The sequence below is a fragment of the Heterodontus francisci genome, chromosome 11 (assembly GCF_036365525.1).
Source record: "Heterodontus francisci isolate sHetFra1 chromosome 11, sHetFra1.hap1, whole genome shotgun sequence".
Taxonomy (NCBI): Eukaryota; Metazoa; Chordata; class Chondrichthyes; order Heterodontiformes; family Heterodontidae; genus Heterodontus; species Heterodontus francisci.
The window spans coordinates 113606779-113623455 of record NC_090381.1 but is presented as its reverse complement, the minus strand read 5'-3'; the positions used below and the strand labels follow the sequence as shown (position 1 = coordinate 113623455).

The window sequence follows — 16677 nt, the reverse complement described above, 5'->3', positions numbered from 1 at the left end:
ATTCTCCTACCACCTACCTACACTAGGGGCAATTTACAACGGCCAATTTACCTATCAACCTGCAAGTCTTTGGCTGTGGGAGGAAACCGGAGCACCCGGCTAAAAACCCACGCGGTCACAAGGAGAACTTGCAAACTCCGCACAGGCAGTACCCCAAACCGAACCCGGGTCGCTGGAGCTGTGAGGCTGCGGTGCTAACCACTGCGCCACTGTGCTGCCCAAATGATGTGCAAAATATGACAGGCAAACTGCACACAGTAAGATCCCACTAGCAGCAATGAGATAATCAGCAGATAATCTGTTTTTCTCAGCAATGTTAGTTGAGAGATAAATATTGGCGCGGGGCACCAGGGGGGAGGGGTGTGCTCTTCATGCGATCTCATGCCCACATAAGCGGGAAGACCAAGACCTCAATTTCACTTGGGATGTGGGTGATGCTGGCAAGACCAGCATTTGTTGCCCCTCCCTAGTTGCCCCAGAGCAGATGGTGCTTAGGCGGCTGCTTGAACCCCCGCCATCCGTGTGGCTGAAGATGTGCTCCCACAGTGCTGCTCGGGAGGGAGTTCCACGATTTCAACCCGTTGGCGATGTCCCGTATCATCAGACACCACGGTGACTGCGCAAGGTTAACTGGCCTGTTTCATTGAAGAAAATATTCTGTGCCTCACACAGGATAGCGCTTTTTCAAAACCTGGTGCCAGCCACATTCCCACAGGGCATTTAGCTTCTGCTGATGACTATTCAGTAGAACATCTGCTGATGATTTGGTCTGTAAATGATTTAAAACATTTCGCTAATGACCCTCACCTGGACAGACTCATTCAATTCCAAATTGCGAAATTACATTCCCTGCTGAGTTGTGTCAGAATAGAAAGTGATGACCTGTTATTCAATAGTCGTTATTACACAGATTTACATAGAACGTTTTCAAGCACAGAAACAGGCCATTCAGCCCATCTGGTTCATGCTCCATATGAGCCTCCTCCCACCATACTTCATTTCACTTTATCAGCATTTCCTTCTATTCCTTTCTCCCTAGCGTCCCCTTAAATGCATCTGTAACATTCACCTCAACCTGTGGTAGCAAAGTTCCACATTCTCACCACTCTCCAGGTAAAGAAGTTTCTCCTGAATTCCCTGTTGGATTTATTCATTTTACATTTATGGCCCCTCGTTTTTGGACTCCCCTAAAAGTGAAAACATCTTCTCTATGTCTACCCGATCAGACTCTTTCATAATTTTAAAGGCCTCTTATCAGATCACCCCTCAATGTTCTCTTTTCTCGTGAAGCAGCTCACCACCACCTTCTCAAGGGCAATTAGGGATGGATAATAAATGCTGGCCTTGCCAGCGACACCCACATCCCATGAATGAATTAACAAAGAGCCCCAACCTGTTTAGTCTTTCCTGATCGTTATAGCCTCTTGGTTCTGCTATCACCCTTGTAAATGTTTTTTGAAACACGTTCTCCAGTACCTCTGTGTCCTTTGTGTAATATGGAGACCAGAACTGTTCACAATATTGCAAGTATGGTCAAACCAAGGTTCTATTTAACTTCCCTGCTTGTCAATTCTATTCCTCTGGTAATGCACCCCAATGATTTTTTTGAATGAAATTTCACTGTGTATTTACATAATTCCAGCAGACCTCCCCTGGCATTGGTGATGGCGAATCAAGGATGAGCTGTTTTACAATGACAGCAACTTCACCCACTGCATTGTTATATAACCAGGCAACCTCCCATGGCAATGCTCCAGATTAGTTGAAGATGTGTGGGCTAAACCTTTCACAAAGGCAGATAGTGGAAGATATTACTCAAGCATAATATGGCGTTGGATGTGCATTAAGTGCCAATGGTATCATAGCCTCCAAAATTGGGATATTTAGAAGCCCATTTTGCAAACAAGGTGGCACAGTGGCGCAGTGGTTAGCACCGCAGCCTCACAGCTCCAGCGACCCAGGTTCAATTCCGGGTACTGCCTGTGTGGAGTTTGCAAGTTCTCCCTGTGTCTGCGTGGGTTTCCTCCGGGTGCTCCGGTTTCCTCCCACATGCCAAAGATTTGCAGGTTGATAGGTTAATTGGCCATTATAAATTGCCCCTAGTATAGGTAGGTGGTAGGGAAATATATAGGGACAGGTGGGGATGTGGTAGGAATATGGGATTAGTGTAGGATTAGTATAAATGGGTGGTTGATGGTCGGCACAGACTCGGTGGGCCGAAGGGCCTGTTTCAGTGCTGTATCTCTAGAAAAAATATAAGCGAAACTTTCAAAAGGCAAAACCAAAACAAAACAAGAATGTTTCAATATAATATTGAGGGGGAATGTTTAAATCATGGTCTTTTTCCTATTTGCTTTAAAGGAACTGGCTTGAGGGAAATTGTTGAGTCACGACGGTGAAATTACATTTCACTGACCTGTCCATTTATGGCCATAAAGTCCGATTGCAGTAAAAAGGCACATCCTGAGGTGAATTAAAAACCTGTTTCTGAGGGAAGTTAATCTCTAGGTTGCCAGCAGCTTGTAAATTCTCCATTCTCTTTGAGGAGACACTTGGTTATGTAGGTCAGAAAAAAACCCATCAGGAAATGATTGACTTTCTTCCTCCTTTCTTTAAATGCTACTTTCTCATTGGTCGGTTCTGTACCTGTTCAGGTACGATAGGTAGCAGTTTTATGGCTATTGTATTTGAGTCAGGCAGAGAGGAATGGAGACAGACACAAGACAACGACAACAAATTATATTTATATTGCACCTTTAACATAATAAAATGTTCCAAGGTGCTTCACAGGAGTGTTATGAAGCAAATTGTCACACTAAGCCAAATAAAGAGATATTAGGGCAGATGAACAAAAGCTTGGTCAAAGAGGTAGGCTTTAAGGAGTGTCTTAAAGGAGGAGAGAAAGGCGGAGAGGTTTAGGGAGGGAATTCCAGAGCTTGGGGTCCAGGCAACTGAAAGTGTTGTCACCAATGGTGGAGCGATTAAAATCAGTGATTCTCAAGAATTAGAGGAACGCAGATATCTCGGTGGGTTGTGGGGCTTGAGGAGGTTACAGAGATAGGGAGGGGTGAGGCCATGGAGGGATTTGAAAACAAGGATGAGAATTTTAAAATCAAAACGTTGCTTGACTAGGAGCCAATGTAGGTCAGCGAGCACAGGGGGTGACAGGGGAACGTGACTTAGTGCGAGTTAGGCAGCAGAGTTTTGGATGATCTCAAGTTTACAGAGGATATAATATGAGAGGCCTGCCAGTACTACATTGGAATAGTCAAGGCTAGAGATAACAAAGGCATGAATGAAGGTTTCAGAAATAGGTGAGCTGAGGCAGCTGTTGTTATGGAGGTGGAAATAGGCAATCTTAGTGATGGTATGGATATGAGGTCAGAAGCTCATCTTGTGGTCAAATATGACACCAAGGTTGCGAACAGACTGGTTTATCCTCAGACAGTAGGCAGGGAGAATGATAGACTCAGTAGCAAGGGAACAGAGTTTGGCATGGGGACTGAAAACAATGGCTTCAGTCTTCCCAATGTTGAATTGGAATTTAATTAAAATGGTAAAATGGGTATCCAGATGGAAAAGTGGATACACATAGATAGATGGATAAATGGATAGATACATACATACCCTCTGCCACTCATTTAATCTCCTCAAGGATTTGTTTGACCAACATAATCACATTTTTTGAAGTAACAAGGAGGATAAATGAGGGTAGTGCAGTTGATGTAGTCTTCATGGATTTTAGCAAGGCTTTTGACAAGGTCCCACATGGCAGACCAGTTTAAAAAAAAAATCCCATGGGATCCAGGGAAATGCAGCAAAGTGGATACAAAATTGGCTCAGTGGGAGGAAACAAAGGGTAATTGTTGACAAATGTTTTAGCGACTGGAGGGCTGTTTCCAGTGGCGTTCTGCAGGGCTCAGTACTGGGTCCCCTGCTTTTTGTGGTGTATATTAATGATTTGGACATAAATAGGGGGCATGATCAAAAGTTTGCAGACGACACAAAGATTGGCCGTGTGGTAGATAGCGAGGAGGATAGCTGTAGGCTGCAGGAAGATATTGATGGTCTGGTCAGATGGGCAGAAAAGTGGCAAATGGAATTCCACCTGGAGAAATGTGAGGTGATGCATTTGGGGAGGTCAAACAAGGCAAAGGAATACACAATTAATGGGAAAATACTGAGAAGTGTAGAGGAAGTGAGGGATCTTGGAGTGAATGTCCACAGATCCCTGGAGGTAGCAGGACAGGTCGGTAAGGTGGTTAAGAAGGCATATGGAATCTTTTCCTTTATTAGCTGATTTATAGAATATGAGATCAGGGAGTTTATGCCAGAACTGTATAACTAATTGGTTCGGCCACAACTTGAGTACTGTGTGCAGTTCTGGTCACCTCATTACAGAAAGGCTGTAATTGCACAAGAGAGGGTACAGAGGAGATTTACAAGGATGTTCCAGGACTGAAAAATGCAGCTATGAGGAAAGATTGGATAGGCTGTCATGTTTCTGAAAACATGACCCCAAGCTTCCGGTCGCTTGCCATTTCAACACAAACCCCCCTGCTCTCATGCTCACATCTCTGTCCTGGGATTGCTGCAGTGTTCCAGTGAACATCAACGCAAGCTCGAGGAACAGCACCTCATTTACCGATTAGGCACACTACAGCCTACCGGACTGAACATTGAGTTCAATCATTTCAGAGCATGACTGGCCCCCCTTTTTATTTTTATTTTTACTTTTTTTTTATTATTTCATTTTATTTTAGTTTCAGCATTCATTTTTTTTTAAATCATGTGCCTGCCCACTGTCTTTTTTCATGTTTGTGCTTTTGGTTAGGGCTTACATTATTTTATCATTTAACACCCTCTCTGCACTAACGCCTTGTCTTACACCACACCATTAACACACTCTTTGCCTTTGCCCCATGACCTCCTTGTCAGTTATTCTCTGCGACCCTACGTCCTATCAACACCTTCCCTTTCGTTTTCTTTTGCCCCACCCCCGCTTTATTTGCTTAAAACCTATTTCATTTCTAACCTTTGCCAGTTCTGATGAAAGGTCACTGACCTGAAACATTAACTTTGCTTCTCTCTCCACAGATGCTGCCAGACTTGCTGAGTATTTCCAGCACTTTTTGTTTTTATTTGGTAGGCTGGGGTTGTTCTCCTTGGAACAGAGAAGGCTGAGGGGAGGTCTGATTGAAGGGGCCTGGATAGCGAGGAGGTGAAGGGTCTATTCACCTTAGCAGAGAGGTCAGTGACAAGGGGGCATAGATTTAAAGTGATTGGTAGAAAAATTAGAGGACAGATGAGGAAAAACCTTTTCACTCAGAGGGTGGTGGGGGTCTGGAACTCACTGCCTGAAAGAGTAGTTGAGGCAGAGACCCTGAACTCACTTAAAAGGAGTCTGGATATGCACCTCCAAGTGCTGTAATCTGCAGGGCTACAAACCAAATGCTGGAAGGTGGGATTAGACTGGGTGGATCGTTTTTTTGGCCGGTACAGACACGATGGGCCAAGTGGCCGCTTTCTTTGCCTTAAACTTTCTACAATTCCAAGGGATATTCTGAAAAGTTCCCTCCCCACCGCACCCACCCCCCCTGCCAAACCTCTGAAAGGCAAATTGATAGAGCTTCTTTGGTAAGTGAAGAAAAATGCAAGTTATGAGTTCAAGAATGTTTGATATTTGAGTGAAGCTGTTCAGTACAGGAGGAGATTGTCATGGTTCAATGGTATCTTACACTTGTATTCTCCCCACAGTTTTGCTCCAAGGTAACTCGCTCTCTCTCTCTCTTCTCTCCCACTCTCTTTACATGCTCCAGTGCTCCGATAGTCTGTCTGTTCGCACGCAGAGTATCGCACCCGGCCTGTGTCAACCGCCAAGGCTTGTTGGGAAACTGAGACACACAGAGTTTCAGATACAATGGGGTGAGTGTCACAGCTCTGACACAGACATTGCTGCAATTGGAATCTCTTGAGTTATTAAATGAGCAGGTGGCTGTCAGACTAAAATGTTATGGTTAAGAAAAAATAAACTTGCTTTTCTATAGCCCCTTTCACAACCTCCAGACATCCCAAAGTGCTTCATAGCCAATGAAGAATTTGTACGGTGTAGCCACTGTTCTAATATAAGTAATGGGGCAGCCAATTTGCACACAGCAAGCTCCCATAAACAGCAATATGATAATGACCAGATAATCTGTGTTTAGTGATGTTGGTTGAAGGATAGATATTGGCTCAGGACAGCAGGGAGTGGTCCCTCAGTACTGCACTGGGAGTGTCAGCCTGGGTAATGTGCTCAGGATCTTCCCAGTCAGAGGTGAGATTGTTACCCACTGAACCATGGCTGACACTTAAAGGTAACAGTATGAGAACACTCCACAATAGGAAACGTCAGAAGGTGAAACAAACCCAATGTTCGTTGATTCAGCTCAAATCTACCTGTCTGCAATAAAAACAGAAAATGCTGGAAATACTCCGCAGTTCAGGTAACATCTGTGCAGAGAGAACTCCAGACGGACGCTCCTAGTGCCAGTACTGACAGAGTGCCATCTTTTGGATGAGACGTTAAACTGAGGCCCCGTCTGCTCTCTCTCAAGTGGATGTGAAAGATCCCACGGTCACGATCCAAAGAAGAGCAGGGGAGTTCTCCCCGGTGTCCTGGGCCAATATTTATCCCTCAACCAAGAGATTATCTGATTATTATCGCATTGCTGTTCATGGGAGTTTGCTGTGCACAAATGAGTCACCACGTTTCCTGTATTACAACAATCGATGACTGCACTTCATTGATACTTTATCAATGCACTTTGGGATTTAGGCTGGCACTCCAGCGAGAATGTTCTGTTGTTATTAAAACATGGGGTTTAATTTCTGGGATGGGCTTCTCCCAATCTGCTGGTGTTCCCCTGGACTCCCCTTCTTACTTCTGGATCAACAAATGGTGGATCAACCTTGGGGCAATTTTACCACTGCCCACTACCCCCACCTTTCGAAACTGGTTGGGTGGTTATAATTGCCCCCAGGATTTGCCGACTGAGGTCCCCCTGCCTGCCCGCAATTCCCATCTTGACCTGTTGGAGCGGGCAGGTGAAGAGGCACCCTCGCAGATCACACAAGGTCCTTCTTTAAACCTACAGGCTTGCTATTTTAACCAAAGGCTGGCATGAGGAACAAAATTCTTCTCCAACTCATCAACAACAACTTGCATTTATGTCGCACTTTTAACATACGAATTAGGAGCAGAAGTAGGCCACTCAGCCGCTCAATCCTGCTCCATCATTTAATAAGATAATGGCTATTCTGACTGTCACCTCGACTCCACATTCCCATCTACCCCTGATAACCTTTCACCCCACATAGTAAAACATCCCAAGGCTCTTCACAGGAGCATTATCAAGCACAGTTTGACACTGAGCAATATAAGGAGCTACTGGGACAGGTGACCAAAAGCTTGGTCAAAGAGGTAGGTTTTAAGAAGCATCTTAAAGGAGAAAAGGGAGGTGGAGAGATGGAGAGGTTTACGGAGGGAATTCCAGAGCTTAGGACCCAGGGAGTTGAAGGCACGGCCGCCAGTGGTGGATGGACAGGCCTGGTAGAAAGCATCATCCACGTCTTCTATTACTTATTATCCCACCTACTGTTTGCATGCTGTGATCAGGAACTGATCCAGTTTGCATTTGAAGGGTTGGAGTGTATCAGCACGAGTTGACAGCTTGTCTTGTAGACCTACAACCCTCTGGGAACAGAAGAGCCTCCTGACATCGGACCTAGTTCTACCTCTAGCACACGACCCCTGGTCCTTCCCTGACCTACTGAATTGATGTGTTCCCCAGCTTGTGCTCTTGACTGGGCAACAGAGATTCTGAGGCTTTCAAAAATGTACAGAAACGCAAAAATAGCCTTTTAGCATTTAGAAGGAGTATGTCTGTGAGTCAGGCTGTAAATGCTTGTCAGTGCTCATTATTCTCTGCCCAATTACACACGACTTAAATCATAATGCAACAATGTCCTTTAACCACAGCTCGCTGCAGACTAGAGACCTTAATGTTTCAGATTTCATTAGTTAATGCCAAAAATAATAATTGAACAGAAACCATGCTAAACACGCTTCCTTTGCCGAATTCATTGAAGAGCAAAGCAACTGAAGATTTGGTTTTTATTCCAGCCCGTTTTCACTGTGAATTTAAGAGATTCCATCAAGAACACCGTCTGCTTTTCTTTTGATCTCAGCCGTAACTTTCTGCTGTCTCACCATTGTATGCGTTCTAGAAAGTCCCAATGCTGATCTGTCTTGATTTACCACCTATTAAAGGGAGAACTTGCATTTTTATAGTGCCTTTCACAACCCCAGGACCTCCTAAAATGCTTCACATCCAATGAAGTACTTTTTGAAGTGTCTCACTGTTGTAATGTAGGAAACACAGTCAATTTGCACACAGCAAGCTCCCAAAAACAGCAATATGATCATAAGAACTAGGAGCAGGAGTAGGCAATTCAGCCCCTCGAGCCTGCTCCGCCATTCAATACAATCATGGCTGATCTCATCTCGGCCTCAACTCCACTTTCCTGCCCGATCTCCATAACCCTTCAACCCTTTACTAATTAAAAATCTGTCTATCTCCTCCTTAAATTTACTCAATGTCCCAGCATCCACCACACTCTGGGGTAGTGAATTCCACAGACTCACGACCCTTTGAGAGAAGTAATTTCTCCTCATCTCTGTTTTAAATCTGCTACCCCTTGTCCTAAAACTACGACCTCTCGTTCTAGATTGCCCCTTTCTACATCTACTTTATCAATCCCCTTAATCATCTTATATACCTCAATTAGATCTCCTCTCATTCTTCTAAACTCCAGAGAGTAAAGGCCGAAACTGCTCAATCTCTCTTCATAAGACAAATCCCTCATCTCTGGAATCAATCTAGTGAACCTCCTCTGGACTACCTCCAGTGCAACTACATCCCTCTTCAAGTAAGGGGACCAAAACTGTATGCAATACTCCAGGTGCGATCTCACTAATGCCTTGTACAGTTGCAGCAACACTTCCCTACTTTTAGACTCCATTCCTTTGGCAATAAATGCCAAAATTCCATTTGCCTTCCTTATTATCTGCTGTACCTGCATTCTAGCTTTCTGCGATTCATGCACGAGGACACCCAGATCCCTCTGCACTGAAGCACTCTGAAGTTTCTCTCCATTTAGATAATAATTTGCCTTTCTATTCTTCCGACCAAAATGGATAATCTCACACTTATCCACGTTAAACTCCATCTGCCAAATTTTGGCCCATTCACCGAACCTATCCATATCCATTTGTAGATTTCTTATTTCTTTATTGCAACTTACTATCCCACCTATTTTAGTGTCATCTGCAAATTTGGCTGTAGTATCTTCTATTCCTGCATCCAAGTCATTAATATTGATTGTAAATAGTTGGGGCCCCGAGGACCGAACCCTATGGCACCCGACTAGTTGCATTTTGCCAACCAGAAAAAGGCTCATGTATCCCGACTTTCTGTTTTCTGTTGATTAGCCAATCCTCTATCCAAGCTAATAAATTGCCCTTAACCCCATGTGATCTTACCTTGTGTGTTAACCTTTTGTGCGGCACCTTATCAAATGCCTTCTGGAAGTCCAGATATACTACATCTACAGGATCCCCATTATCCACTTTGCTTGTTACATCTTTGAAGAACTCTAGCAAATTAGTCAAACACGATTTACTCTTCATAAAACCATGCTGACTCTGATGGATTGCGTTTTGACTTTCTAAATGTCCTGTTATTACTTCCTTAATAATGGATTCTAACAATTTCCCAACAACAGATTTTAAACTAACTGGTCTATAGTTTCCTACTTTCTGCCTCCCTCCCTTTTTGAATTTGTTCCAATCCACTGGAACCTTTCCCGCATCCAGGGAATTTTGGAATATTATAACCAATGGATCCACTATCTCCACTGCCACTTCCTTTTAAGACCCTAGGATGTAGGCCATCAGGCCCTGGGGACTTGTCTGCCTTCAATCCCAATAGTTTGCTCAGTACTTTTTCCCTAGTGATGATGATTTTTCTAAGTTCCTCCCTTTCTAGAACCTCTGCATTACCTGTTACTATTGGGATGGTACTAGTGTCATCCACCGTGAAAACTGAGGCAAAATACTGATTTAATGTCTCCGCCATTTCTGTGTTCCCCTCTATTAACTCCCCAGTCTCATCCTCCAAGGGACCAACATTCACTTTAGCTACTCTCTTCCCTTTTATATACTTATAGAAGCTTTTGCTATCCATTTTTATATTTTGCGCTAGTTTTCTTTCATAATTTACCTTTGCTCTTTTTATTACTTTTTTAGTAACCCGATGTTGATCTTTAAAAATTTCCCAATCTTCCAGCCTGCCACTGGCCTTTGCAATATGGTATGCCTTAGTTGTTGTCTTTATGTTATCCTTGCTTAGCCATGGATGTTTTTTCCCCCTCTTAGGATCTTTCTTCCTCACTGGAATATATTTTAGTTGGGAGGAATTGAATATCTCCTTAAACATCTGCCACTGCTCATCAAATTTCCTACCTTTTAGTCTTCCTGCCCAGTCCACTGGGGCCAAATCTGTCCTCATGCCTACGTAATTACCTTTGTTTAACTCCAGAATGCTAGTTTGGGATTCCAGTTTCTCACCCTCAAACTGAATTTGAAATTCTAGCATGCTATGATCACTCTTCCCTAGAGGATCCTTAACTTTGAGATCATTAATTAATCCCACCTCATTACACAATACCAAATCTAGAATAACCTGCTCCCTGGTTGGTTCCACAACATATTGCTCCAAAAAACAATCTCTAATACATTCAATGAACTCTCCCTCAAGGCTACCCTTTCCAATGATCAGCTAATCTGTTTTTAGTAATGTTGCTTGAGGGATAAATACTGGCCAAGACATTGAGGAGAACTCCCCTGCTCTATGTTGAAATAATGCCATGGGATCTTTTACGTCCACCTGAGAGAGCACACGGGGCCTCGGTCTAACACCTCATCTGAAAGACGCCAACGCAGACGGTGCAGCACTCCCTCAGTACTGCACTGGAGTTTTGATCTGGATTATGGACTCCAGTCTCCAGAGTGACCTTTCAACTCAGAGACAAGAGAGCTACCCATTGAGCCTATGGCCGACACCCGTAACACAGTGCTGTTGGGGGGGCGGGAGGAGAGACGATGCAGGCTTGATTCTCAGACTTGGCTCCTAGTGCATGAGGCTCCGATTCACGGGCATGCATTCATTAAACGCAGTTTTCGGCCCTGGTATTAAAGTGGGGGGTGCGGGGAAGGAAGGGGCCTTAAGCCCCAAAGTGGGCAGCAAACATGGAGAGTTCAAGCAGGTGCAGCTCTGACCCATCTGGCTGGGGTCTCATTACCATGAGTCTTCTCAGTGACCCACTGGAGCCTAGTCAGATCCAATACTGGGAGCAGAAACCCCAGTGCCAGGAAGTAGCAGCAGTGAACCTGCGGGATCAGTCCCTGTTGACCACGTTGGGGGGGAGGTGGGGGATAGTCTTGGGAGAGGGGGGGTGGTGGGGTGGGGAGAATGGCATGTGGGGGTTTCTAAACATGATCAGTGGAGGGTGGGCAAGCAGGGCAATGGAGGCCCAAGGCTTCTTTGTGATTGGAAAGTGAGAATGATGCCCGTTTCTGATGGTTATCAGAATATTTGGTGAATATTTGGAATTGGGTCTCTCTCTGTTTATAGTCACACAGGTGGAGCTGCCCATTGCCCAGTGAGACTCACCACCTCCTTTCTCCGATACCAGTGGACACTTTCACAAGAGAAGACTCGGCTTGTATTCCCTCTTATGGAAGATTGGGGGTGATCTAATCAAGGTGTTCAAGATAATTAAAGGAGTTGATAGCGAAGATGGAGAGAAACTTTTTCCTCTGGTGATGGGAGTCTACAACAAGGGGGCAGAACCTTAAAATTAGAACCAAGCTGTTCAGGAGTGCTGTCATGAAGCATTTCTTCACACACAGGGTAGTGAAAATCTGGAACTCTCTCCCAAAATGTTGTGGATGCTAAAGATCTTTCAAAATTTCAAAACTGGGATTGAGAGATTTTTGTTAGGCTAGAGTATTAACAGTTATAGAACAAAGGTGGGTAAATGGAGTTAAGATACAGATCAGCCATGATCTGAATGAATGGTGGGACAGGCTCAAGGGACTAAATGGCCTCGTCCTATTCCTAGAGTGGGGGAGGGATAGAAATTGTGGGAGGTGTGGAAGGATGAGGATAGGAAGTAAAAGCTTTCTTTCAAGGTAGCTGACAATGCTGTGAATGAGTTGAATTGATTGTTATCTCTAGGACCTCCATCAGATGGTGACTCGATGGTAACGGAGTACAGTTTGGAGATGAGTCAAGGAGAACTGGCACCTTCAGAGGTTTACTGTGGTCCTGACCTGGAATGTACTGTCAGCAGCCTCCTGCCTGGAACCACCTATCAGTTCAGGGTGAGAGCTGCCAATGAAGCAGGGGTGAGTTTCCACTATTCCAGTTGATTTATTTGACCCTAAGCTGAGCTTCCAACCCCTATATCCTCTCCATCACTAAGATCACCTACTTCTGCCTCCATAACATTGGCCAGCTCCTCCTCTCCCTCAGTCCATGTGCTGCTGAAACCCTCATCCATGCCCTTTGTAACTTCCAGAATCAACTATTCCACTGCTCTCCTGGCCGGCCTCCCATCTTCCACTCTCCATAACCTTGAACTCATCTAAAACTCTGCTGTTCGTAACCTAACTCGCACCATGTCCCATTCACCCTTCACCCCTGTGCCGCTGATCTACATTGGCACCCAGTCCAGCAATGCCTCCATTTTACAATTCTCATCCTTGTTTTCAAGCCCCTCCATGTCCTCAACCTCTCCCGATCTCTGTAATCTCCTCCAACCCTCCACAAGCTTTGCTTGTTCCAATTCTGGCCTTTTGTTCAATCCCACTTTTGGTGGCCGTGCCTTCAGCTGCCTGGGCTCTCGGCTCTGCAACTTCCCCCCTTAAACCTCTCCTCCTCCCGACCTCTCTCTCCTCCTTTAAGATGCTCCTTAAGAGCTATCTGATAGCTGGAGTTAAGATACATTGAATATTGGAACGGGCTCGAGGGGCTGCATGGCCTCCTCCTGTTTGTATGTTTGGTCATCGGTCCTAATATCTCTCATGTTTGATAATACATCTGTTAAGCACCTTGGGCCATTTTACTATATAAAGGTGCTATATAAATGTTTTAAGCAGGTAGTGCTATCAGCTTAGCTTCTGTAGACAAGCCTGCCCTAGTCACTGCATGCCCAGACCAGTCGGTCTTGGTTTTATTGACAATGTGATGTGGCCTGTGGTTGTGTTAGACCTGAGTACAATGCCTGGCAGGGGTTTAGACAGTGACCTGGGGCTACAGACTGGTCACTCCTCTCTTACTATTCCCAAACAACAAAAAGTGATGACTGGTTGTTTTCTCAGACACTGGTATCCCCCAGGGGTCAGTATTAGGACCACTACCCCTATTCATAACCTGGATATAGGGGTGGGGCACAATGTCAAAGAGATAAAGAGAGTTTTTTTTTAAACAATGAGCTGTTATGACCTGGAATCCACTGCCTAAAAGGGCAGGGGAAGCAGATGCAATGATAACTTTCAAAAGGGAATTGGATAAATATTTGAAGGGTAAATTTTCGGGGCGATGGGGGAAAGGGCAGGGGCAGTGGGATTGATTGGATAGCTCTTTCAAAGAGCTGGCACCGACTTGATGGGCTGAATGGCCTCCTCCTGTGCTGTAAGAGTCTTTGAAATGTACAATCCTACGTGCTCTTCCTTCAGTCTGTTTGACAGCAGGACGTATCACAGCATCACCATTGGCAGACTCAATTACTCACAGGGATGTGGAGCTCACTGACTCTCTCAGTCTTCCCTTCTCCCAGCAATCTACAGGCATCTGTGAGGCTCTGTGGTGCAATGGATAGTGTGTTGGACTTCTAGATAATGATAGAGAAGATATTCAAAGGTTGTGGGTTCGAGTCCCACCAGACTCAGATTTTGGGGCAACACAGTGGCACAGTGGTTAGCACCGCAGCCTCACAGCTCCAGGGACCCGGGTTCAGTTCTGGGTACTGCCTGTGCGAACTTTGCAAGTTCTCCCTGTGACCGCGTGGGTTTTCGCCGGGTGCTCCGGTTTCCTCCCATAGCCAAAGACTTGCAGGTTGATAGGTGATAGGCCATTGTAAATTGCCCCTAGTGTTGGGAATATGGGATTACTGTAGGGTTAGTATAAATGGGTGGTTGTTGGTGGGCCGAAGGGCCTGATTCAGTGCTGTATCTCGAAATAAAAAAAAATTTAAAAATTAAAAAATCTGTCCACCAAGCTTGACATCACCTAATCTATCTCCACACTTGCCCCGCCCCCCACCACCAGCTACCCAGCCACTTCCTGGTTTATATCACTCTGTCCTTGACCTCTTTCCAACCTTGGTGGTGCCCTAGGGCAAAGGCCATGACCTGTCACCTCAATAGTCACCAAGTCTACCCATTGGACTTGTGTCGTACTCTGTATTGATGGGTGGCTCAGTTGACTTATTTGACACAGGTGTGGGACTGGAGTCACATGTAGACCCAGACCGGGTAAGGATGGCAGGTTTCCCACCCCGCCACACCAATCTGGCAGCTTCATGGTCACTGTTACAGATATCAGCTTTGCAGTTCCATCTTTTGAAAACTGAATTCAAACTCTCAAAAACGGCTGTGGTGGGATTTGAACTTCCATTTTCTGCAAAACTGCTCCAGAACCTTTCATGGCATCAGGATGTCCCAAAGCACTTTACACCTAATGAAGTCCCTAAATCAGTACCGAACACTTTACTACCATACCTGGCATTGTGGATGTGAAAGGATTTCCTGCTTAACAACTGATATTTTGCTTCTGTTTTTCACTGATAGTACGGCCCTTACTCTGAAGGAACAGATCTCACAACCGCTGCAGGACCGCCAGTCCAGTGTAAAGCACCTTCACTTTCCTGTACATCTACCACAAGTGTACTTGTGAGCTGGGAGGTAAGTCACAGGGTCCTGTGTGATGAGGTTTAGGCAGCCGGAGCCCAGTGGGAGTGACCCCACATTCACCAAACTGTCCCCGAACCAAATCATTGGCAACAAATTACCAGGGGAATTCAGAGAGCAGAGAGGAAAAAAGGTTCTGACTGTGAGGTTGAAGCTAATGCTCATTGCAGCAGCAGAGAAAAAGGAACTATGCTTGTGTTGTACCTGCCCTGGGAGTGTTTGATGGGACAATGTAGAGGGAGCTTTACTCTGTATCTAACCCGTGCTGTACCTGTCCTGGGAGTGTTTGATGGGGACAGTGTAGATCAGGGCTTTCCAATCTATGGCCTGTGGGCCAGAATCTAGCCCGTTAAGGATGAGAAATGTCCGCTGGAAATCCTCCATTGGCTTCTTCTAGTCCGCCAAAACTTTGTGACTGACAACGACTGCAACTCCTCTACTGACATGGTGGAGGTGCCTCACTGTGCATATCCTCCTTTAGCAAGACACCCTTCAGTACTTGATATTCTGGCTCTTTTATGAAGATGGCAGCACCTGGGCTAAGCTGCATGTCTGTCGGAGCTTCCCGCCCAAACTCGGTTCCCATTGCAGCCTTCCTGGCCTTGAGCTCTGCCTGCGTACGGACATGGCCTGGGCCCCGGGCACTTCATCTCTGCTACCATCACCAATGAGGAGCCGCCTGAGCAGGCGGCAGGGCCTGGGAGCAGGGTGCTGGGGTAACTGGGAGTAGGGAGCTGGGGTAACCTGGCCCTGGGAGCAAGGTGCTGGGGTAACAAGGCCTTGGAGCAGGAGTGGGGGACACAGAGAGACGGGGAGTAAGACACATACACACAGACACAGCAGAGGGATAGAGATAGAGAGACAGAAACAGAGAGAGAGAGAGAGAGAGAGAGAATGAAACCCACACCCACAGAGAGAGAGACACACACACACACACACACACACTCAGACACGCACACACCCACAGAGAGAGAGAGGGAGACGGACGGGATAAAGAGCAATCAAGATCACTCCTGACAGTTGGACATCTATGCAGAATACTCTGCAGTACTACATCAAGTGTGCAGGCAGATATTGAGTAGTTATGCAAGCAAAAACAGTGCCAGATATCTCACTAAATCAGTGTTCAACATAGTGACGAGAAAGTAAGTTAATTAGTCTTCTCATTTAAAGCTTGTTCACAAAAATGCACCTTTGTTTTAATTAATACTAAAATAAATTTATAATACCTTTAAACAAGCATACGAATTAGGAGCAGGAGCTACTCGGCCCCTCGAGCCTGCTCCACCGTTCAATAAGTTCATGGCTGAACTGGTTACTCCACAATTTCCATCTACCCCCAATAACCTTCGACCGCCTTGCTTATCAAGAATCTACCTCTTCCTTAAAAATATTCAAAGACTCTGCTTCCACCGCCTTTTGAGGAAGAGAATTCCAAAGACGAACGACTCTCTGAGAGAAAAACATTTCTCCTCATCTCTGTCTTAAATGGGCGACCCCTTATTTTTAAACAGAGGGGGAATTACAATGCTATTAGGCAGGAACTGGGGAGCATAAATTGGGAACAGATGTTCTCAGGGAAATGCACGACAGAAATGTGG

The 16677-nt window shown here is 45.3% G+C and overlaps 1 protein-coding gene across 1 annotated transcript in view; it reads left to right on the top strand.

Annotated features, from left to right (window-relative positions):
- fndc3ba (fibronectin type III domain containing 3Ba) overlaps positions 1-16677 on the top strand; it is a 448154-nt gene that overhangs the window by 343197 nt on the left and 88280 nt on the right. The window contains exons 18-20 of the mRNA XM_068042776.1: positions 5820-5925; positions 12342-12511; positions 14957-15070. Of these exons, the coding sequence (XP_067898877.1) occupies positions 5820-5925; positions 12342-12511; positions 14957-15070 (390 nt within the window). The remainder of the gene's footprint in view (positions 1-5819; positions 5926-12341; positions 12512-14956; positions 15071-16677) is intronic.